The 18,217-nt window shown below is 44.3% G+C and overlaps 1 protein-coding gene across 3 annotated transcripts; it reads right to left on the bottom strand.

Moving 5' to 3' along the window:
• Window positions 1–3,602: 3,602 nt before the first annotated feature.
• LOC104498707 (annexin A8-like) lies at window positions 3,603–17,257 on the bottom strand. Of its 3 annotated transcripts, XM_010142119.1 has the most exons (12): window positions 17,237–17,257; window positions 12,824–12,914; window positions 12,466–12,560; window positions 11,236–11,349; window positions 10,312–10,402; window positions 9,652–9,731; window positions 8,989–9,048; window positions 8,143–8,236; window positions 6,277–6,372; window positions 5,976–6,034; window positions 4,999–5,121; window positions 3,603–3,659 (listed from the first exon to the last, which is right to left on the bottom strand). In XM_010142119.1, exons 1-12 carry the CDS (start codon window positions 17,255–17,257, stop codon window positions 3,603–3,605), a joined length of 981 nt encoding a protein of 326 aa, XP_010140421.1. The 3 variants fall into 3 exon arrangements, with proteins under 3 accessions (XP_010140421.1, XP_010140424.1, XP_010140422.1); XM_010142122.1 differs by lacking the exons at window positions 12,466–12,560; window positions 12,824–12,914; XM_010142120.1 differs by lacking the exons at window positions 9,652–9,731; window positions 10,312–10,402.
• Between the last annotated feature and the right edge of the window lie 960 nt (window positions 17,258–18,217).

Raw genomic sequence — 18,217 nt, forward strand, 5'->3', positions numbered from 1 at the left:
TGTCCTGTGTTTTGGCAAACCCGCCCTCTGCTCTGAAGAGAAGTGCTGTCTGGGCTGCCTCACAGATGCCCTAGTGCCGCTGTGATGCCTCAGGCAAGGCTCTTTTCCTGCCCCACCCCGGGCCCTGCTCGACAGCCTACACCACCCAGGGGTGCCTCTGTGCTCTGCTGGGGAAGCCACAGGGAACCAGGAAGAATTGGACATCCCTCTCAGTTGATTTCCTCCCCCTTAAAAACATTCATATGTATGGGGAGACGGTAAAGAGCTCTCCCACTTTGCCCAGCTAAGATATTTGCTGTTTTCTTCTTCCACTTCCTGACAGGAGCAATGCTTTTTTAAGCTCTGTTCGAATGCTTAAATATATCCATTATTTTTGGGATACATTTAAGTTTATATTCAAGTTTATTTTGCAAACTATTGCAAAATAAGAATACAAATGAAGCCAGACCCATGCAATCTTCTCTCCAAAAGTTGTAGTGATGACATACCTCATAAGCAGAGCCATCGCTTGACTGTGGCTGGCCACTCCCTGGGGATCCTTCTGGGTTTCAGGCCACATCTGCACTGGGATGCTGGGAGAATGCAGCAATACTCTCAAAAGTCAGCTTTCTCTGGAATGGGAGCCTTCGGGGGTTGAACATAATTTATGTGCATTGGCATTGTATCTGGAATAGATTTTTGTTAGTTTTCCCAGGTATCACAGCTAGTAGCTGGAGTCAACCACTCCTAAACATTGGGGTGTGAGCTGAGCTGAGAGCAGAAGTGCCTGCACCACACCACGCTGCTGGTTAGCACCACTCCTGCCGTGTGTGTACTGCAGCCGAGGACACAGAGCGGCCACCCAGAGATGGAGAGCGAGGTGGCATTAGTGCAGTCCCTGGAGACTACCCGCACACAGCTCTTCCTGCAGCACAGGAGGTGGAAAAAGGCTGGTGCAGGCAGCAGAAGGCCTGCACCAGACCTGGGCATTTTTTACATTGCCCCCGTTACCTTTCCCTTGCTGAGCTTTTATCTTGCTTTTTTGCTCAATAAAATCACGTTAATTAAACTGTGAATAAATATAAAGGCCCTAAGTTGATATTTGTATTTGGAAAAGACTGGCTAGAACAGCTCAGAAATTGATTTGACTTTATTAAAGCACCTGTCCCCCCAGGGAGCATTTTAGCAGCAATCAATACGTAATTAAATCTTTATTGATGTTTTACAATTGTTTTGTTTCCCAGCAATTACGGTGATAGAATCAGCTTCCCTTGGTTGTTGCTCTTTCCCAGCTTTACTACTGATCTCCTGTGAGCCTATTGGCAACTCTCACGTCCCAAGCTATTATTAATGAATTGGGACCACAATCACACTGAACCAGCTCTAATCCTAACCCACTGACCTAAGCACAGGCCAATGACAAAAGCCAACAGTGGACCTGAACAACCTGATAATAACAGCAACAACAGCTCTGAGATTATATAAGCACAGAAGTTTCAGTGATATCAACGGACAACTCTGAACTAAAATATCGTTGAAGAGCTGAGGTTTCAATAGGCTTTTTCTAGTCATTATGTCCCTCAAAACTGGGATTACTTCTTTCTTGCTGCCTATCCAACCTCTAGAAACACAAATGTTGTGGGTACAGCCCTGTAAATCATTCACGTTCCCTGCTTAGGCATTTACAAATTCACATTTGGCTTTTCCAAAATAATACCCCAAGCACAGGGGGAATGGCTCATTATTTTCACTAAAACCTCAGCACACGGATCTAGTCAGAGAAGAGCATTTCTGCAGAACCTGTTAGCTGTAGCAGAGTGAAGGGGCTGCAGGCTGACAGTCCCTAAACTGGCATCACAAGGAGACCGCTGTCAGCAAACGCACCCCTTGATTACAGGTGTTAAAGAAGCTGGGAGGCAAAGTGTGCGTTGTTCAACCGGGAGCAAATCTCACCACCCCACGTCTGTTCTGCACCTCTCCCGCTGGAGCCCTTGTCAGCAGACAGGTCTCTGGGTCCCATGTGGGTCTGTGCGCTTTCCCCGCAGTCTCACTGGCTGGGCTGCACGCAGGCTGTCACCCACAAGATGGTGGTGTAAGCACGGTTTTCTCCACAGCAGGCACCCCATCCCCAGCCCCGGCATGCCCTATGCTAGAATCAGCACCTGAACCTGCTCGTAAGAAAAACAGGGGAAGACTGATCATCAGTGTCAGTGAGAACAGTCAAGTGAGTCCTTTAGACAGCAGAAGGGACATGAGATTCCTGGTCTTTTGATGCCTGAAGCTGGCCCACATCCCTCAAAAATTGAGTGAAGAACCTCCCCTTGATCCTCAGACTAGAGACGTGTCTCCAACTCATTTTAGCCCAGGCAAGAAATTGGTACACGACTGAAAACACAAGCACTTAAAGGATCAGAGATTGAAACCTCCTTCTCTTCACATTCACCTGAGGGGAGCAGATACCCTGACCCGAGGTCTGGGTCCTGGACTTCCTAAGTTTTTTTGAAATAACTCTCACTGCACTGGTTTCTGGTCATTTCAGTGATATGAGGGAGGAATCATGTCTCCGCCAGAAAATTCACCCACTTGATCAGAAAAGCTACTTCTCTGATCGCGATTGGTAATTGCACATATAAATGAGTTGCTTTAAGTGAACAAAATCATTGGTCAAGGCAGACCCAAGCTTCTTAAAACACTTCATCCCGTTCTCACTGTATCACTGTCCAAACCTAGGGCCACACTCAGCAAGTGGTAGGTGCAGTCATGGGGTGTGTGTGTGTGTGTGTGTGTGTGTGTGTGTGTGTGTGTGTGTGTGTGTGTCACATTGACCACTGTGAAACTAGAGGGAGAAACAGGTCTGCTCCCAAAAGCAGGATATCCTGTATTTATTTACTAAACCAACTCATCCACCCCAGTTTTGATTTGCCTACAGTCTGACATTGATGTCACATCCTGAACTTGCCAGTCTCCCCCTGCAGACGCTCACACAAGCCAGAAAGAAACCAGGCACGCAGCTTTCAACTTTCGCGTGCTTACAGCCCATTAGGCTCTGCCATTCCCTGCTCCTTGGGGAGCTACCACTGAAGTTATGCAGATAAAGCTTCTAAACCAGCCACACTAGGACCAAATTCTCCATTCTGACCCATGGCCTAAAGCCTCATTAATACCTGGGACTCTTTCCAGACTCACCCTGCTAGCATCAAACGGTCAGTACTATAGCAGCTTGTCCAAGTGAAGTTAGCAAGGCTTCAGGACAGCCCAAGCTTTGTAGGTTTGTTCAGATTTGTGAAATGCCTACAGACAGTTTAAAAAAAGCTTTTAATTTCACAACCAAGTGCTACCCTTCACAGTGCGTTAGAGTAGTGAAATCGCGCAGAACAAAATGGAAACAAAAAAAGAAACATTCCCACTTGTGTTTGAAAAACTGTTGGGGAAACAAATAGCTTTTAATATGTAATGACCATCTATATTCTTCAGAGAGCTTTGGAAATCCTGACTATTAATCTGATCTTCTTTTTCTCCCCTCTTGGATCAATGGGAAGATTTTCTGCATGTACTTTTTCAGACTCCTGTTCACTGTTAATTTTCTCGCTGTATCCATTTCAACATCTTCCTCCCAGATTTTGTCAGTCACTGCCACAGAGATTCAGCAAGGCTGTCTTGTAATCTCCACTGGTGTCATCCTGACAGGAGAAAAAATAAAAAAAAAATAAAGGTGAGTGTGGAAATTCCTTTGCATGCTCTAAATGCTGACTTTGTCAGTCCGTGGAATATGCCCACACAGGAAAAGGACTTTGGAAATAGCAAGCCAGACTTCAGCAGAGTTACTGCCAGCTGACACACCATCAAAAGTGAACGGAGAAATGAGGCTTGTAGCTGCCACCTGAAATAACATTTGTCAAGTCCAACTCTTTTCTTTGGAATTCAGGTAAGCAACTGATCAGGGGTCCATCCCACAGAGCCGCACAAAGTCAGCATGAACAAAAGCAACCAAGCCTGTTGTGCTCGGATTTTATGTCCTCGGATATTTTCGTGGTATCTCTTCCATACAGGAAGGGAAATGGCAGTATGGTTACCCCTGACACATGACTTTTTTTAAAAAACCCCACAAATATGGTCATTTTGATCTAGAGAAGCACTACAGAGATTAATTACTGGATAAAAAATTTTCTCCCTTTGAATGTTTTGTGACAACAGGTGTAAAGCCAGTTCCATTTCTCAGAAGGAATGAATATTCCATACAGACCCTTGAAGAATGATCATTAATCAACATGACAGACACTGACAGTGTCAATTAGAAGAAAGGGCCTTCATTACAGGACCAGACTTTCCACGGGGACTGCTAAGGATAGGGCTTCTGTGCCATTTGCACTGGAAGGGAGGAATATCCCAGAGTCATAGGGACAAATGGTAACACCCAGCACTTCAGCCCTAATAGGGGAGGGTCATTCACTCAGAGCTGAGACTCAGACCTCAAAAGCTACAATAAGATTTGAGAAGGTTCATTTTCTAAACCTCTCTTACCACAGTATAGACCAGGCCTTCATCTGGGATAGGTCAGCTGAAAAAAAAAAACAAACCAAACCCCAACCAACAAATAAAAGAAAAAAAACCAAAAAACCCCAGCACTTACATAGCACTGGCTTGAGGTAGTTAAGGACAGCAGACAGAGGAGGAAATGGCACAGCAGTGTGGGAAAGGTGAAACAGGGAGGATTAAATGGATCTAGGTTAACCTAGGAGATCATGAAGTACACAGATACAGAGTCTGTCCGTGAAAACCCTGGTTCGCTCTCTCCTCAGGTTTGGCTTTGCCCAAGTCACTTACAGAGCATACAATCTGACTCAGGCTTCAGGCACTAAGTCTCTCAAGGAAATGATTGTTAATAGGCCTGATGGACAGTTACGATCTGAGCAGAAGTGACATTTTTACTGAAAACAACCATGGAAGCATCCCACAGTGCTGGACAGTTTAGGAATGTATGTGAATGGCTAAGAACCATCCTATCAAGCCACTGCTTACCGTAATCATATTGGAGAGTGACTTTCCTGCAATACGCTGGAATTCAGCCTTTATGAGGTTTAAGTCAACTTCACTTCGGGAAACAATCACCCTTATAAGAGTCCCATCATCAGTGCCAGCCCCCTGGAATAATAGATGTATCAGTGTGTGCTGTTAGTGGGTGTTCAAGGGATAAGCTGTTGCAACCTGGTCCAGGACAGGAGTCATCAGCTTTCAAACATCACTTGGCACATATTCTGCAGCATATCTGCTCCTCTTTCTGGAGACCCAACCCCCACCCCCTCTCCCAGGAGCCACTGACAATGCCACAAATCCCCCATGGAAGTGTGCTATAAGTCTTTGAACATGTCAAATGCAAAAGAAACATGCTACAGAGTTGAAGTTGGCACTGCATACATATTGTCCTTCTGCAGCATCACCCATGAAATACCTGGCTTCAACCAATACTGTTTTATCATTCACAGGAAAATTAAGATCACGTTGATAATATAAATAATTGGTCATCTCAGCTTTCCACAAAGTTGGGAAAGCTGACATCTTTTATTTATAAGTTGAGAGTTACATGGATGCAATCTGCAGATGCCTTCTATGTCCCCATTTGGAACTCTCATTTTATACTGCCATTGAGAGAATTGCTTCCTAAAAAGAAAACATTGCGGTCCAGTACATTAAATTAACATTATGGGCAAAAATCCACCTTGATTAACCTCCTAGAAAAGCCTCCTCCAGAAATTCTCTCCATGTCCAGATGGTGAGACTTACAGACTCTTAAGTCAGAAAAGCCAGACTCCCTCCCTTGGTACCTCAAGCATAAAGGGTACCAAGGTGTTTGAAGGGATTTTGATATTACTTGCAGCAATAGCACTAAACTTGCTGGATTTCAGCAAAACCTCAGCTCTTCTAATTTGAATTGCTGGAAGCCAGGATACAAGTTAAGCCCAGTATGAAAACAAGTAAGTTACAATGAAGAGTCTTACCTTTAAAGCATGGTACAGCCTCTCTGCAAAGTAGCAATGGATATTCCTGGTGCATTTCACTAGGTATAAAAAAGGCTCAGTTAAGAATCAATAGTAATTCCGGTCCAGGGCAGTGGGTAACAGAGATTTAACATGCTTTGCATTGATGCAGCGTGCCCCTGAGATTTGGGTTCATCTTACCTAAGAAGTACCCTTTACTTCCCACCAGTTACCTCTATAAAGTAGATCATCCCTTAACAGTGACTTGCTGCAGGAGAAAATGCAGCAGACTCAGACGAAAGGGAACCGTAGCCACTCTTACCGATAGCCAGCATGGCATCCTCAAGAGAACCCCGAGTTTCACTCTTGATAGAGTCTTCTATGCTCTTACCGGCCAGTTTCTGGTATTCTTCAAACACTGTTTGAAACACAAAGAACCCAAATTTTTACCAAGCAACAGCTCAGCATTTCATGCTAAGTATTTACAGGTATTGCTTCTGTGGTGACATGAAAACGCAGATCCAGTGAAAGCAATAGCCATATTTGCACCAACTTCAGGAGGCGTTAGTCAAGCCCAGAAATCAGCCACAAAAACAGATGGCAATGTTCACAAAATCCCAATCCATCCACAGATCTTAATTCCCTGCCTTCATTCAGAAATGCAAGTTCAGTCACCTCATACTAATTTGGAAATCTGACCCTTCATCGCTGTCATTAACCACAGAAATGAAGTAGATGATGGAAGGTTAGGCACAGCTCTATCATTTGGTCTTGTGTTTGATGATGTTGCTAGCTGCAGGAGCCAAAACAAAATGAAATTAAAACTAGGCCTATGCTGTTCACGGCCCATGGACTTTTAAATGATGATGACAGTTTAGGGAAATTTATTATTTCAACCACAATTTCAAAAAAAAAAAAAAACCAAACCAACTCAGAAAAGATAAGCAAAACACAGGTGCAAATTCCAAGATATTTCAACTCCCACATTAACTCGGCAACAGAGTTTTCACCTTATAAACTCTGGATACTCTGGGGTTCAGAATTACAGGTCTTGGATTAGACTCCTTGCTTTCAGACTCATAAAGAAGGAAAACTGAAGTGTAATGCAGTGGACAAGACATTTTATTAAGTTTGCTCTGCATTTAAGATCAGGTACCCGAATATTAACACTCAGATGCTTTGGGGAAAGGCAATACCACCGAACAGACAGATGGATAAGACCTTCTCAACACGTGCCTACTCTCCACATTATATATAAAAAAAAGAGTCAGCAGCAACAATCACACTCAAGTTTTAAAGATAAACAGTTACAGGCTGCTGTAGCACAGAGGAAATTACTTGCTTGGTGATAGAGCAGGTCCCAAAGATCGGTTGCAACCTGACAACAACTAGATGAAATTCAGTCTTGAACGCAGACACATACAAAGACTAGAGACTTTTTTGTTTTTCTAAGTGATGCTGGGAGGTTACATTTTAAACACAAGGGGGAGCTGGCCTCCAGGGCCTAGAAAACAGACTCAGAAGACCTCAGCTTGAAAAAGCTCGGGCATACCTAATTTATCACCATCTAAATTTATCAGTTTAGCTGATCTACACAGTACTTGGTATGCTTATATTCAGCTGATGTAACAAAACACGTTAGTCAGAGCCTTGGACTGCCTCAAAAGTCTTGAGATGACAAGGCCAGGTCTCTGCTGCACATGGCAGTGAGGAGCAGAGAGATCTCTTAGCTGAAGCTGGGTTAGTATCTTGCTTCCAGCAGCCTCTGATGCCCTCAGTAGAGCCTGGGGCAGAAATGCACCCCCTGATTTGCTGGTGATAAATAACCAGCTCCTTTTTGGGTAACTTTTTCTCCCCAGAAGAACCCACATCCAGCGAGTCATGGGTCTGTCCACTGCATGCTCCTACCTGGTTAGAAAGGGACTTTCTCTCTCTCTCCTTGGGTTTACAAAACCAGCTGTACCACCTAGCCATGACCACAGTGTAAGGACTCCTAGATAAGCCACTTGATTTCGAACAGCACTAAGTCTTCACGAGTTTTCACAAAAGCTGCTGGCAGCTTTTGGTCACTGAGTGACAAAAGATTGAGAGACAGATTCAGGTACATATTTCTGACTGCCCATCTATAGCCCTGCCTCCTCTTTTTGGCTCATTTCAGAGCCTTGGGAGAGTGGGCTCTGCTCCATACCTTTCAGCAAGTGTGTGGCACTCCTTGAGCATAAAATGCTGATGAACTGTATCTCGTCAGTGCCCCGAATCTTCTCCCCAGCAGCGTAGAGAGTCTGTAATTTAACACACCATTGTTAGATGTTCCGTGTGTGCAGCTGGTAAAGGAACAGAGTAAACTGCTTAAGGCACTGCTAGGGGAAAGGGGTTTGAACTAGATTGTTTTAAAATGGTTGATTATGAAACCCCTTGACTGGGTCTTCTAGACAAATTGGAGTGGCCACTATCTCCACTGTCACAGACTCACAGAATGGTAGGGTTTGAAGGGGACCTCTGGGGATCATCTAGGCCAACCCCCCTGCCAAAGGAGGTTCCCTTAGACCAGGTTGCACAGGATTGTGTCCAGGCAGGTTTTGATTATCTCCAGAGGAGACTCCACAACCTCTCTGGGTAGCCTGTTCCAGTGCTTCATTGCCCTCAAAGTAAAGAAGTTTTTCCTTATGTTTGGATGGAACTTCCTGTGTTCTAGTTTGTGCTCGTCCCTTTCCACCCTTTCTGCAACAGCTGAAGCAGCCAACAGTACTGTTGAGGTTTCTTCCCTATTCTTTGCTGTCCCACTCCACTGTACTCATATACTTCCACGTATCAAAAGCAGCCAAGCTCAAGTCCAGATCTCACCACTTCTCTTTGCAATAGCAAGGCTCGGTAGTGCAAGAAAAACTGAAGAACCTCAAGGTGCTTCCACTCAAAGACCACCCATCCTCAAACTATTGTGGGTCCAACCCTCTGCTGACCTCTAAAGCACTCTGTAGTTCAGGACAGGTGGGATGCAGGCATATCACTGGTCATATCAGGCATTTGAGAGTACCTCTGCATCCTGGAGAGCCCGTGCTGTGTCTACATAGAGGTAGGCGTTGTCCCTCTCACCCTATGAGAAGAAAAGAATGGTAATCATTTTGTCTCATGAAGATTCTTTCATATGTAAGGATCACAGCATACAATCTGGGTAAAGATCAATTATCCTTCTTGTCTACCTATTTCCACAGAGTACTCAAGCAATGTTTCAAATAGCACAAGTGCTGACTCCTTCACTGAAAGGCACTGAAATCATACGAAGCAGAGGCAAAAAATTGCGAAGATATTCTGCTGCTAGGCAGGAAGATTCTGAAAATGTCACATGATACGTACATCCAAACGCACTCAGCACTGCCCTGGGAAGAGTGGTGAATCATAGTTGAGGGGCATTGTTTTCAGAGACACTTGTAGAGTGCAATAGCTTTATGCATACGTGACAGTGACGTGCCTCCCTCCAGCAGAGCTGACTTCCCAGCTCTCTAACTGCTGCTAAGGGAGGGTGCTTCAGTCACACTGAAGATCAAAGATCAAACAGAGATCCAGCCCAAGCAACAGGACTGTCCCTGCAGTTTATCTGGTGATCATGACTGTATTGCCTCTTCTGCATGTCTTCTCCAAAAAAGGAAGAGAAAAACGTGAAAATCTTTATACCTTCGTTTCTCTTCTCTAGGATTACCTGAAGAAGGCTAACCAGAATCTGCTCAAAGTAGCCACTTGTTTCCGATTTTATGTCTTCTTCCAAATCAGAACCGTATTCTACCCAAGAAAAAGAGGACAACAGTGAAAGGATTTGTTATTTGGGTGATATAGTCAGGATATTACCAGTCACCCAAGGACACACAATAGCCTGACACTAGTCAAGAAGGTCAATAGGGGAGAAAAAAAAGAAAACCAGGGCTGAGATCAGCTCACATCCTTAGTGATACCCAACAGCTCTGCTGATGCCCACGCCATAAACTCAGAGCTAATGTTAGAGACACAGCTTAAGGGACCAAAAAGATATCAAATATTTACAAATATGTATCTGATAATTTCCCATTTCCAGTATTTAATGGGGACAAAAAGCCAAGTGTGTAGCTATAGTTTTGTTTGTGTTCTGTGTGTCCAAGCTGAACCAAATTTCTGGAATTCTGACCTTTTCCTGTAGCTGGATGGAGACTTACTTAGAAAGGGATTTTCGGATTCTCTCAGGACAGTAATGTTCTGTGCATGTTTGCCAAGCTGAAAGCCTAGTTAGGTTGCACCTTCATGCTTTCAAAAGACCCACCTTCCTGCTGTGCAATCAGGCAGTCACACATTGCTCTAACCACAAAAACCAGAGCCCCAGGCACCTTACCTTCTTTGTATGCCTTGATTATCTCTTTGATCTGTGCTTTTGTCCGAGATGCCAGGATCTCTATAATAACATCTTCACTTGTTCCCACACCCTTTAATAGAAAACATGGAGAAATAACGATGAAGAAAGACATCTAGTCATGGAGTGTAATTTATTGCTAGAGAAGTACGGGCAAGTGAGGAGTTGGATGGCAGCAAAATGTTTGTATGCTGAGCTGTGAGAAACTATCGTGAAAGCTGGATACACAAAGCATATTCGGTCTGAACATAGTTTCTTTTACCAAGGTGCCTAATTCTTAAATCATGCTTTTATGTGACCCCGCACTTCTGCAATGCATTTCTGGATTTGGATCTTGACAGACAGTGTTAGAGGGATGCAGGGAGACCAATGATTGTCTACTCAGTCCATCTTTGTACCATTTTAATAGACCCCTCTGCATTTGAAGCTCAAAAAGATATTGTCTCAAAAGATAGGATCCCAGCCAATCCCAGCCCTGCCCTCGCACCACCGCTCCTTTGTTTCTTAAAGGTTTTACATCTCAGGTGGGGCATCAGGGAAGTAGCTTTGTGTTATTGAGCACCACTCAGGAGAAGCATCGCAGAAAGCAGTGAAGAGATGTTTAACTGCAAACCATAATCTGTGGGTGCGCATTCCTTGCCAAAGCTGAAGTTAGCTTTGCTGTTGCCTTCCCCAGGCTCTACAGGACATGTATGTACAGAAACTCTCACACAGCCCCAAGTATTAAAGCAGCATTTTCCCCCAAACATGCATTAGTAGTATAATTCACTATTTCTCAAAGGCTACCGCTAATAATGAACTTAATGACGTAACCATCCAGTTATTACCACTGGCGTTCATAAGCACAGTTACAGGAGATTAGTGCTGAATCTGTGCTACTAAAATATCAGCATGCAATTCGCTTACCTTCATGGCATCGTAGAGCTCCTTGGCATCATACTTGAATGGGGAGTACATGAGAGCTACAATGAGCCTCTCAAAGTTGCCACTCAGTTCAGATTTCAGGCTTTCGATCAGGTCCTGTCAAACATGGGTCACATGGTTACATAAAAAGCTTCACACAATCTTTTTACTGCCCGGTGCCATTTCCATCCCCGTGGCCTAGACCGATGAAGCTGAATGACAGTATTGTGTTGATAGTTTATTACAAAAGGTCCTGGGACTGAAAAAGGCACCTAACTCCAAAATGGGATTTGTCTAGGTCCTTCCACATTCCCTGTGGTACCAATACTCAAAGTTCTCCCAGGTCCTAATTAATTCTGCAGCAGAGCAGGGAAGATTAAAATCTCCCTCCACCCTGCTTTACCCAGCGAGCAGAACCAGGCAGCTGAAGGCCCTGAGCTGCGCAAGGGAGGTCGCTTCAGGCAGGGCTGGTTGCCAAGCCCTGCATATAGACACGCACCAAGGACTTCCACAGAATCAGACACGCACTGTTCGAAGATAGACTTAACACCTTTCCTTTCACTGTGAGGCGAGGGTTTCAGAGTGTGACTCACCCCGCTTGAGCTGGATGCGAGCACTCTATTCATCGTCCCACACTTGCCCCACCCCAGCCCTTGCTTCCCTTTCCGAGGCCCTTGCATGGCACTTCCCGTTCCCCTTCCCCTTTTCATTGGAGACTCCACAGTAGAGCTGGGGGCAGAGTTTGGTGGTGGAAAAGTTTTCCCAATAAAAGTAAGATTTTAGCAAGACAGAAAGATGGCCACAAGAAATCATAGTTGTCAATGTTTTCATTTTCAGAATTTCCAAATGTAATTAAACAAGTCTTTAAAGTGAACTTTCTTCGGCATTTAAAAGGGCCCCAAACGAAACCAATATTTTACACAAAATGCCGCATAGAAAGCTATCAATTTTTGTTACAGCTTCAAAAAACAATAAGAAGTTACACTTTAGATTTTTTTAAAAAATATTTCTGGTCAAAATGCATTTTACGAATTACAATCTTTGGGGAAAACCAGATTTTCCAACAAAAAATAATTTCACACATTCACATCAGGTCTTATAAATAAACATTACTCTACTTATTTGTAGAAGACAAACAATTTGCATATTGTTTGCAGGATGAACCGTACACTCATTTACTACATCCTGCATGCAGTGAAACTGTGACTAAATATGGTTTTGTTTTGGAAGAACCTTTCCAAACTGTCCCTTGAAGGATTTGGCAATCTCTTGACGCTGCATATTGCTCCTCTTGGTTAGGACGTCAATTATAGCTTGTTCATCAGTCCCTGTGGAGAACAACAATAAGCTATAAACGCAGTGCTCAGAATGTGTTGAGACTAGTTCAAAATCCCAGTTCGAATTCAGATAACCTTCCCTAGTTCATGGCCTTCATGTAGAAGTTTAAGCACGTACTGAGGAAACCTTAAGTTTTAATTTTCCATGTTAAAAAAAGTGATATCTCTGGCTGCAGTTTTCTTAAGGAATGGCTTTCAACTTGGCAATTATAAACAGAACATAGAATTTACACCTGCGGTTGGGGTCAACTCACCAAGCCCTTTCATGGCCTTGTACAGAGTCTGAGCATCAGGTGCAGGGTCAAAGTTTAAAGCTCCCGTCACAGACCTGCCCTCCGCTTCACTCTGAAAGAAGAAAAATACAGGATTTTTCACCACTGCTTTTTACCGGCTGAAGAAAAAGTAATTTGAAAGTACCTTAATATTATTTATTGCCTGCACATGGGGAAGGCACAGAAAAGTGGATGGTCTGCTGCAAAGTCTCTCAGCAGAGCAGAGCTCCAAAGAGAACACAAGCATCCTGCCTCCACCTGCCTGGACCAGCCTTCAGCTGCTGGCGGAAACATGCAGTGCAAAGCATGACTGACGCTGCTGTGACAGCCTGTAGGTGCAGGCAGTCTGGCAGGAAAAGCCGAGTCAGCCTGACTGACTGTCCTATTCACAGCCCAATGCTCCACAGCATGCACGAGCTATCATATCATGCTGCATTTCCTGGTGGTTTTAGTGCAGGGTAGTTTTAACACACAGTTTTTCCAGTTCATGGAATAGTCGTGCTCTCACAGACCATTTTTCTAAGTAGCAGCTTTGTTGTGCTGCTGTACTTCTGCATAGCTAGTTTCAAGAAGGAAGCAACTCCACTGGAAGGATCTGGAACAAGAACCTACTTTGAAGGAAGAGATCTATCTAGAGGCACACATGTTTGATATTCTCCTCTGAACCAACTACACAGGCATCCTCCAGAAAGGCTCCTAAGGGGCTGCCAGTGCCACAGTCGCAGGGCAGAAAGACACGCTGAGACTTATTCCAGTCACCACAAGATGGTAAGCCCATCAAACAGAACACAGGCTGAAGAGCTTCAATTTAACAAAAGCTATTAGTCAAGGGACTGGTTTGAATATATTGACGCATGTCTCATGATATGATCCTACCAACCAGGCGTGTGTGAAAGTGGTTAAGCATGAAGAATCATCACCAATTTATTCTAATAATGGACACGATTTTCTATTTCTTAGCAGCAGCAGCAGGATTTAAGTTGCTCCAGGAAACTACTCTATTATCATAAATTTACTTGCAGAGATAGGGTTACGGAATTAATGATAGAGGTATGACCTGATGGATTTTTCAATGGGGGTGACTTCCCAGTCAGACAAAAAGCACCTTTAGCTCAGAGCTTACAGACCAGAAAGAATCACTACAGTTGTCCTGTCTGACTTGCGCAACACAGACCACCAAGTGCCACCCAGCAGCCTCCTGCTATGATGCAAATTCTTTCTGCTCTTGTTTCCTGTGTGAAAGATGGCTTTACTCCTCTTCTGCTAGAGTCCTTCCGGTCATCCAAGACCTCCCTAGAGAAAAAAAGCCTCCCCAAACAAAAAACCCTTCAAGTCATCCTTGCCAGGTAGAAAAGCTTGTGGAAATTCCCTTCAGGACTTGCATTCCTGGTTTCTAATGGGAAGCTGGAAGATTAATGGCTGTGTGCTCAGGAGTGTCTGTCAACAAATGCCAAGTTTAGTCTAGTGCCGCAGCTGAAAGATGCCCACACAGTGCTGCACAGATCCTCAGGCTGGCTGTGGGCAAACCAGCTCAGGTGCCCTTGTCAAGTGCTTTGTGAATAGATATAGCTGGCACATGTTTGCATGCCAGCCCCTTTGCCAGCCAAGTGCTGGGAGCTGTGGCAAGCAACCAAAAGGCAATGACAAGCATTGAGAGAAGCGTATGTTCATCAATCAGCAAGATTTGGAGGAGTCTGCTTTACTACCAGCACAGAGACAGACTCCTGTGCTACTACACCTTGCTCCCAGCAGAAGGAACAGCTGTGAAGCAGAGGGTATCAACAGGGTATCAACTTCAATAGATGCAGCTTTGAATCCCAAAGACTACTGAGCAGCAAGTTTAAAGCCGTGGTGAGGCTGTCACTGCAGAAGGAGCAGTGACAGACTAAAGCATTGCAAACCCCAATGGTTCATCATCAGCCTGGAATAGAGCTTGGCTGAGCTGGCAGGACCATTGCCAGTGTTACTTTTTTGGTCCTCTGTGAAGTCAGTCAGCATCATCACAGCTGCCCTGGAAAGCAGGTTGCACTCATCCCTCAGATTTTGCTTTGAAAAAGACGGACAATCCTCTCTGGCTGCATGCGAGGGCCATGTGAAAGAAACACTCTGGACCCATGCCTGCTGACTCAGTGGAAGAGGGAGTGCGAAGCTGAGCTTTCATTTGGAGGCAGAGGAAACAAATTGAACAATGGTCTTTTTTGGCACTAATTCCAATAAACATTTACAGCCCATCCTGGCTCAAGTTGCACACTCATGACTCACTCATACACCTCATTCTCTGTGTACATGATTATTCAAGCACAGGTACAACCACAACAGGTTTCCAGAGAAACCATCTTCAGTTTGGTCTTGTTTCCCAGATGAATTGATCCTACAACTATGTAACTGAAAGGTATATTTGTGTAGCTCTCATGTGAAGATGAATAAGTGGCGTGAAAGCAATGGAATCAGTGTACCTTACAGCTGATGCTCTGGAAAGTTTTACCTATAAATGAAGGGGAGGGGGATTAAAAGTTTTGCTACCAGAGTATTTTCAAACCTAAACAGTAGTTTATTGGAAAGTTGGAATCTGGAGACTGGTGGGGTTGCTGGTTTTGGTTTTGATTTTTTTTTGTTTGTTTGTTCTTCAGGGGAAAGTTTCTGAAAGATTCACGTTTTTCATTCTTTTGAATGGTATTTTTTTTAATGAAAAAGAAATACAATTTTTTTTTTTAGAAAAGCAATACAATTTTTTAACCATCATTCCTTTTCTCTCTCATCTTCTCCAGCTTCTGTCCCCTACAACATCGACAGGTAAGAGATCACTGGAGCTTTCAAGAATATCTCCTTTTCTCACTCTAGTTTTTCAAATGATTTACAGCTTGAAGGGTAATGGGGAACAGATCAGCAAAAAGAGAAAAAATAAAGTGAGACCTACTCCAACCTTTGGAAAAAAAAATCCATTTTACTACACTATATTTCCAAAAGGAAATAGAGACGCAGAGATAAATCAGTGAAAAGGAAGATTACAATCTTAATCTGTCTGGAGGAGTAGGAGGAATCATATGTTATGAGACCAGAAAAGTTTCCTACCTGAAGTCTGGTGGCTTGGTATTCCCCATCCCACAAGGTGTTTTGGTTTGGTTTTTGTTAGGTTTTTTCCTCTGGTTGCCGCCCTTCAGTTGCAAAATTGTAACTGAGAACCTGAAAATCTGTTATGTCCATACAAAGTGGTTTCTCAATCTTTGATGATATATTGCGCCTGAGGTAATATAATACTCTGCAAGACAGCTCTCCTACACTTCCCAGGTACCTCTGCTGGCATGTGGCAGCAGAGGCCCCTTGTCTTCTGCTCAGCCATCAGTACCAAGATGTAAATGTCCCAGCTGGGAGAGGAGCAGCAGTACCAGAGCCTTGAAGCGGACTCACCCCTTGCAGGTGCTGCTTCAGGCTGCTGAAACACTCCTCTGTCTTCACAACAAGAAGCAAGGGGACTCTTGAGACAAATCTTTCCACAAAGAAGGCAAAACCAGTCCAGAGAAAGCCTGTGCACTACTGGCAGTGGGACTGGGCAGGGGACAAGGCTGGGAAAGAAGACTTCTCTACCAGTACTTCCCCCTCATGTGTTTCCAGCAGGTCTCTTCTAGGCTTTGGCTTATAGCCATCTGGAGATAAAGTCTGGGGATACACCTGGCCTTCCATAGAGGCTAATGGGAGAGCTGCCATGGGTAGCAGCAGACTGTGCACATCACCAGAGCGACTTGCTGCCATACCCTGGAGGCTGCCTCATGAGCATCCCCCCGCCCTGCCACATTCCTCCCAAAGTCACAGAAGTTTAAAAACAGAACACACACAGTATTTCTGGCTCCTAGCAGAAAGACGGGGTGTTCAAGTCCACACTGTCACTGCAATACTAAAAAAACATCAAAGAAAAAGACACTATGGCTTTACCACATCTCCTTCTTTGGCCACCACCCGCCACCCGGTGTTCAAGTCCACACTGTCACTGCAATACTAAAAAAACATCAAAGAAAAAGACACTATGGCTTGACCACATCTCCTTCTGTGGCCACAGCCTGCCAGCATAACTGGGGACAGGCCAGTGCCCTGAACTCGCTGCCACAAGAGAAGGGATCACACAAAGAGCCAGCAGTGCAGACCCCAGCCGTGTAACTTGCTGTTTCCCAGTATCATCTCCCCATGTACACAGGCACACAATCCCTCCTTCTTAGAGCCAGGAATCAAGGTTTTTGAAGTGCTGAATACTATTTTATAGTCAGAAAAGCAGTAAATAAATCTTGCTCATTTGTAAAGGGCAACATTTCATTCCTACATAGTGCTGATGCAACTTACAAGTTACCTTATTACAGTGTCAAAAAAATCAGAGTGTCTTACTTCAGCATTTCCTCTACTTACCCAGGCCTTCCACCATGCCATTGCAGTCTCAGTAGTGATACCCGAGTCTGTTGATGGAAAAAAAAAACCCCAAGTAAAACTAACGTATCAAACATCACGGTCAGGGAATCTGAGATCTGAAGAGAGTAGAGGGAGAAGAGGAAACAAAAGTTCTTTTCAATAAACCTACCACAAGAAAACGAGAATAACTGTACACCTCAGGAGGCTTATTCCCTCTGGAAGCCGCAGAATGCAACTGGCCTCTCTGTGCTGGGAACACGCAGATATAAACCATTCTTATCTAAAAATTCCATGGGGCAACGCCCTCAGACATGGCTCAACCTGTTCTTCACACATGATCTCACGGGGAGAGACCAAGTTGCTTAATAAACAAGGCTTGCCTTGTGAGGAGCCCTACACTCACCCCTGTTGACTAAAGCTCTGTGTAATTCTTCTACTGCTTCTCCCCACACACACCCTTCCCTGCTAACATTTTGGCCTCTGGCATGGATGCAACATGCAAATTACAACCGGGTAATTTCTCAGCATAAAACTCCACTGACACTCAGTGACTTGTGCTGCCGCAAAATAATCCACTCATTATTACCTGCTCTTTCTATATTTACCAATCTGGGACACAGCAAACTGGGCCTCTAGAAACTTAACACACCCTCCTCTACTGCTCTTTCTTCAAAAAAGCTTATTTAAAAAACAACCAAACACCAACAGAACAATACAGCACTAACACAGCCACACCCCACAGTACCTACTGTACACCTTTCAGTAAGGCTCCATAAAGCAGCAGCAGACGGTACAGAGGCTTGGGAGGTCTCCCCATCCCGTACCTAGACTTGCATGGCATGAATCAAGAAGCAGCTGTAGGCTAACATAGGACCAGCACATTTAAGGCTAAAATCTTTCAGTAATGCCAACCCCAGCAAAGTTGTCATTGTGCCTACTCTAGCTGCTGTGACATGTCAAGGCTTAGGAGTGGAGTGTGAT

The sequence above is a fragment of the Buceros rhinoceros genome, unplaced genomic scaffold (assembly GCF_000710305.1).
Source record: "Buceros rhinoceros silvestris isolate BGI_N320 unplaced genomic scaffold, ASM71030v1 scaffold10588, whole genome shotgun sequence".
Taxonomy (NCBI): Eukaryota; Metazoa; Chordata; class Aves; order Bucerotiformes; family Bucerotidae; genus Buceros; species Buceros rhinoceros.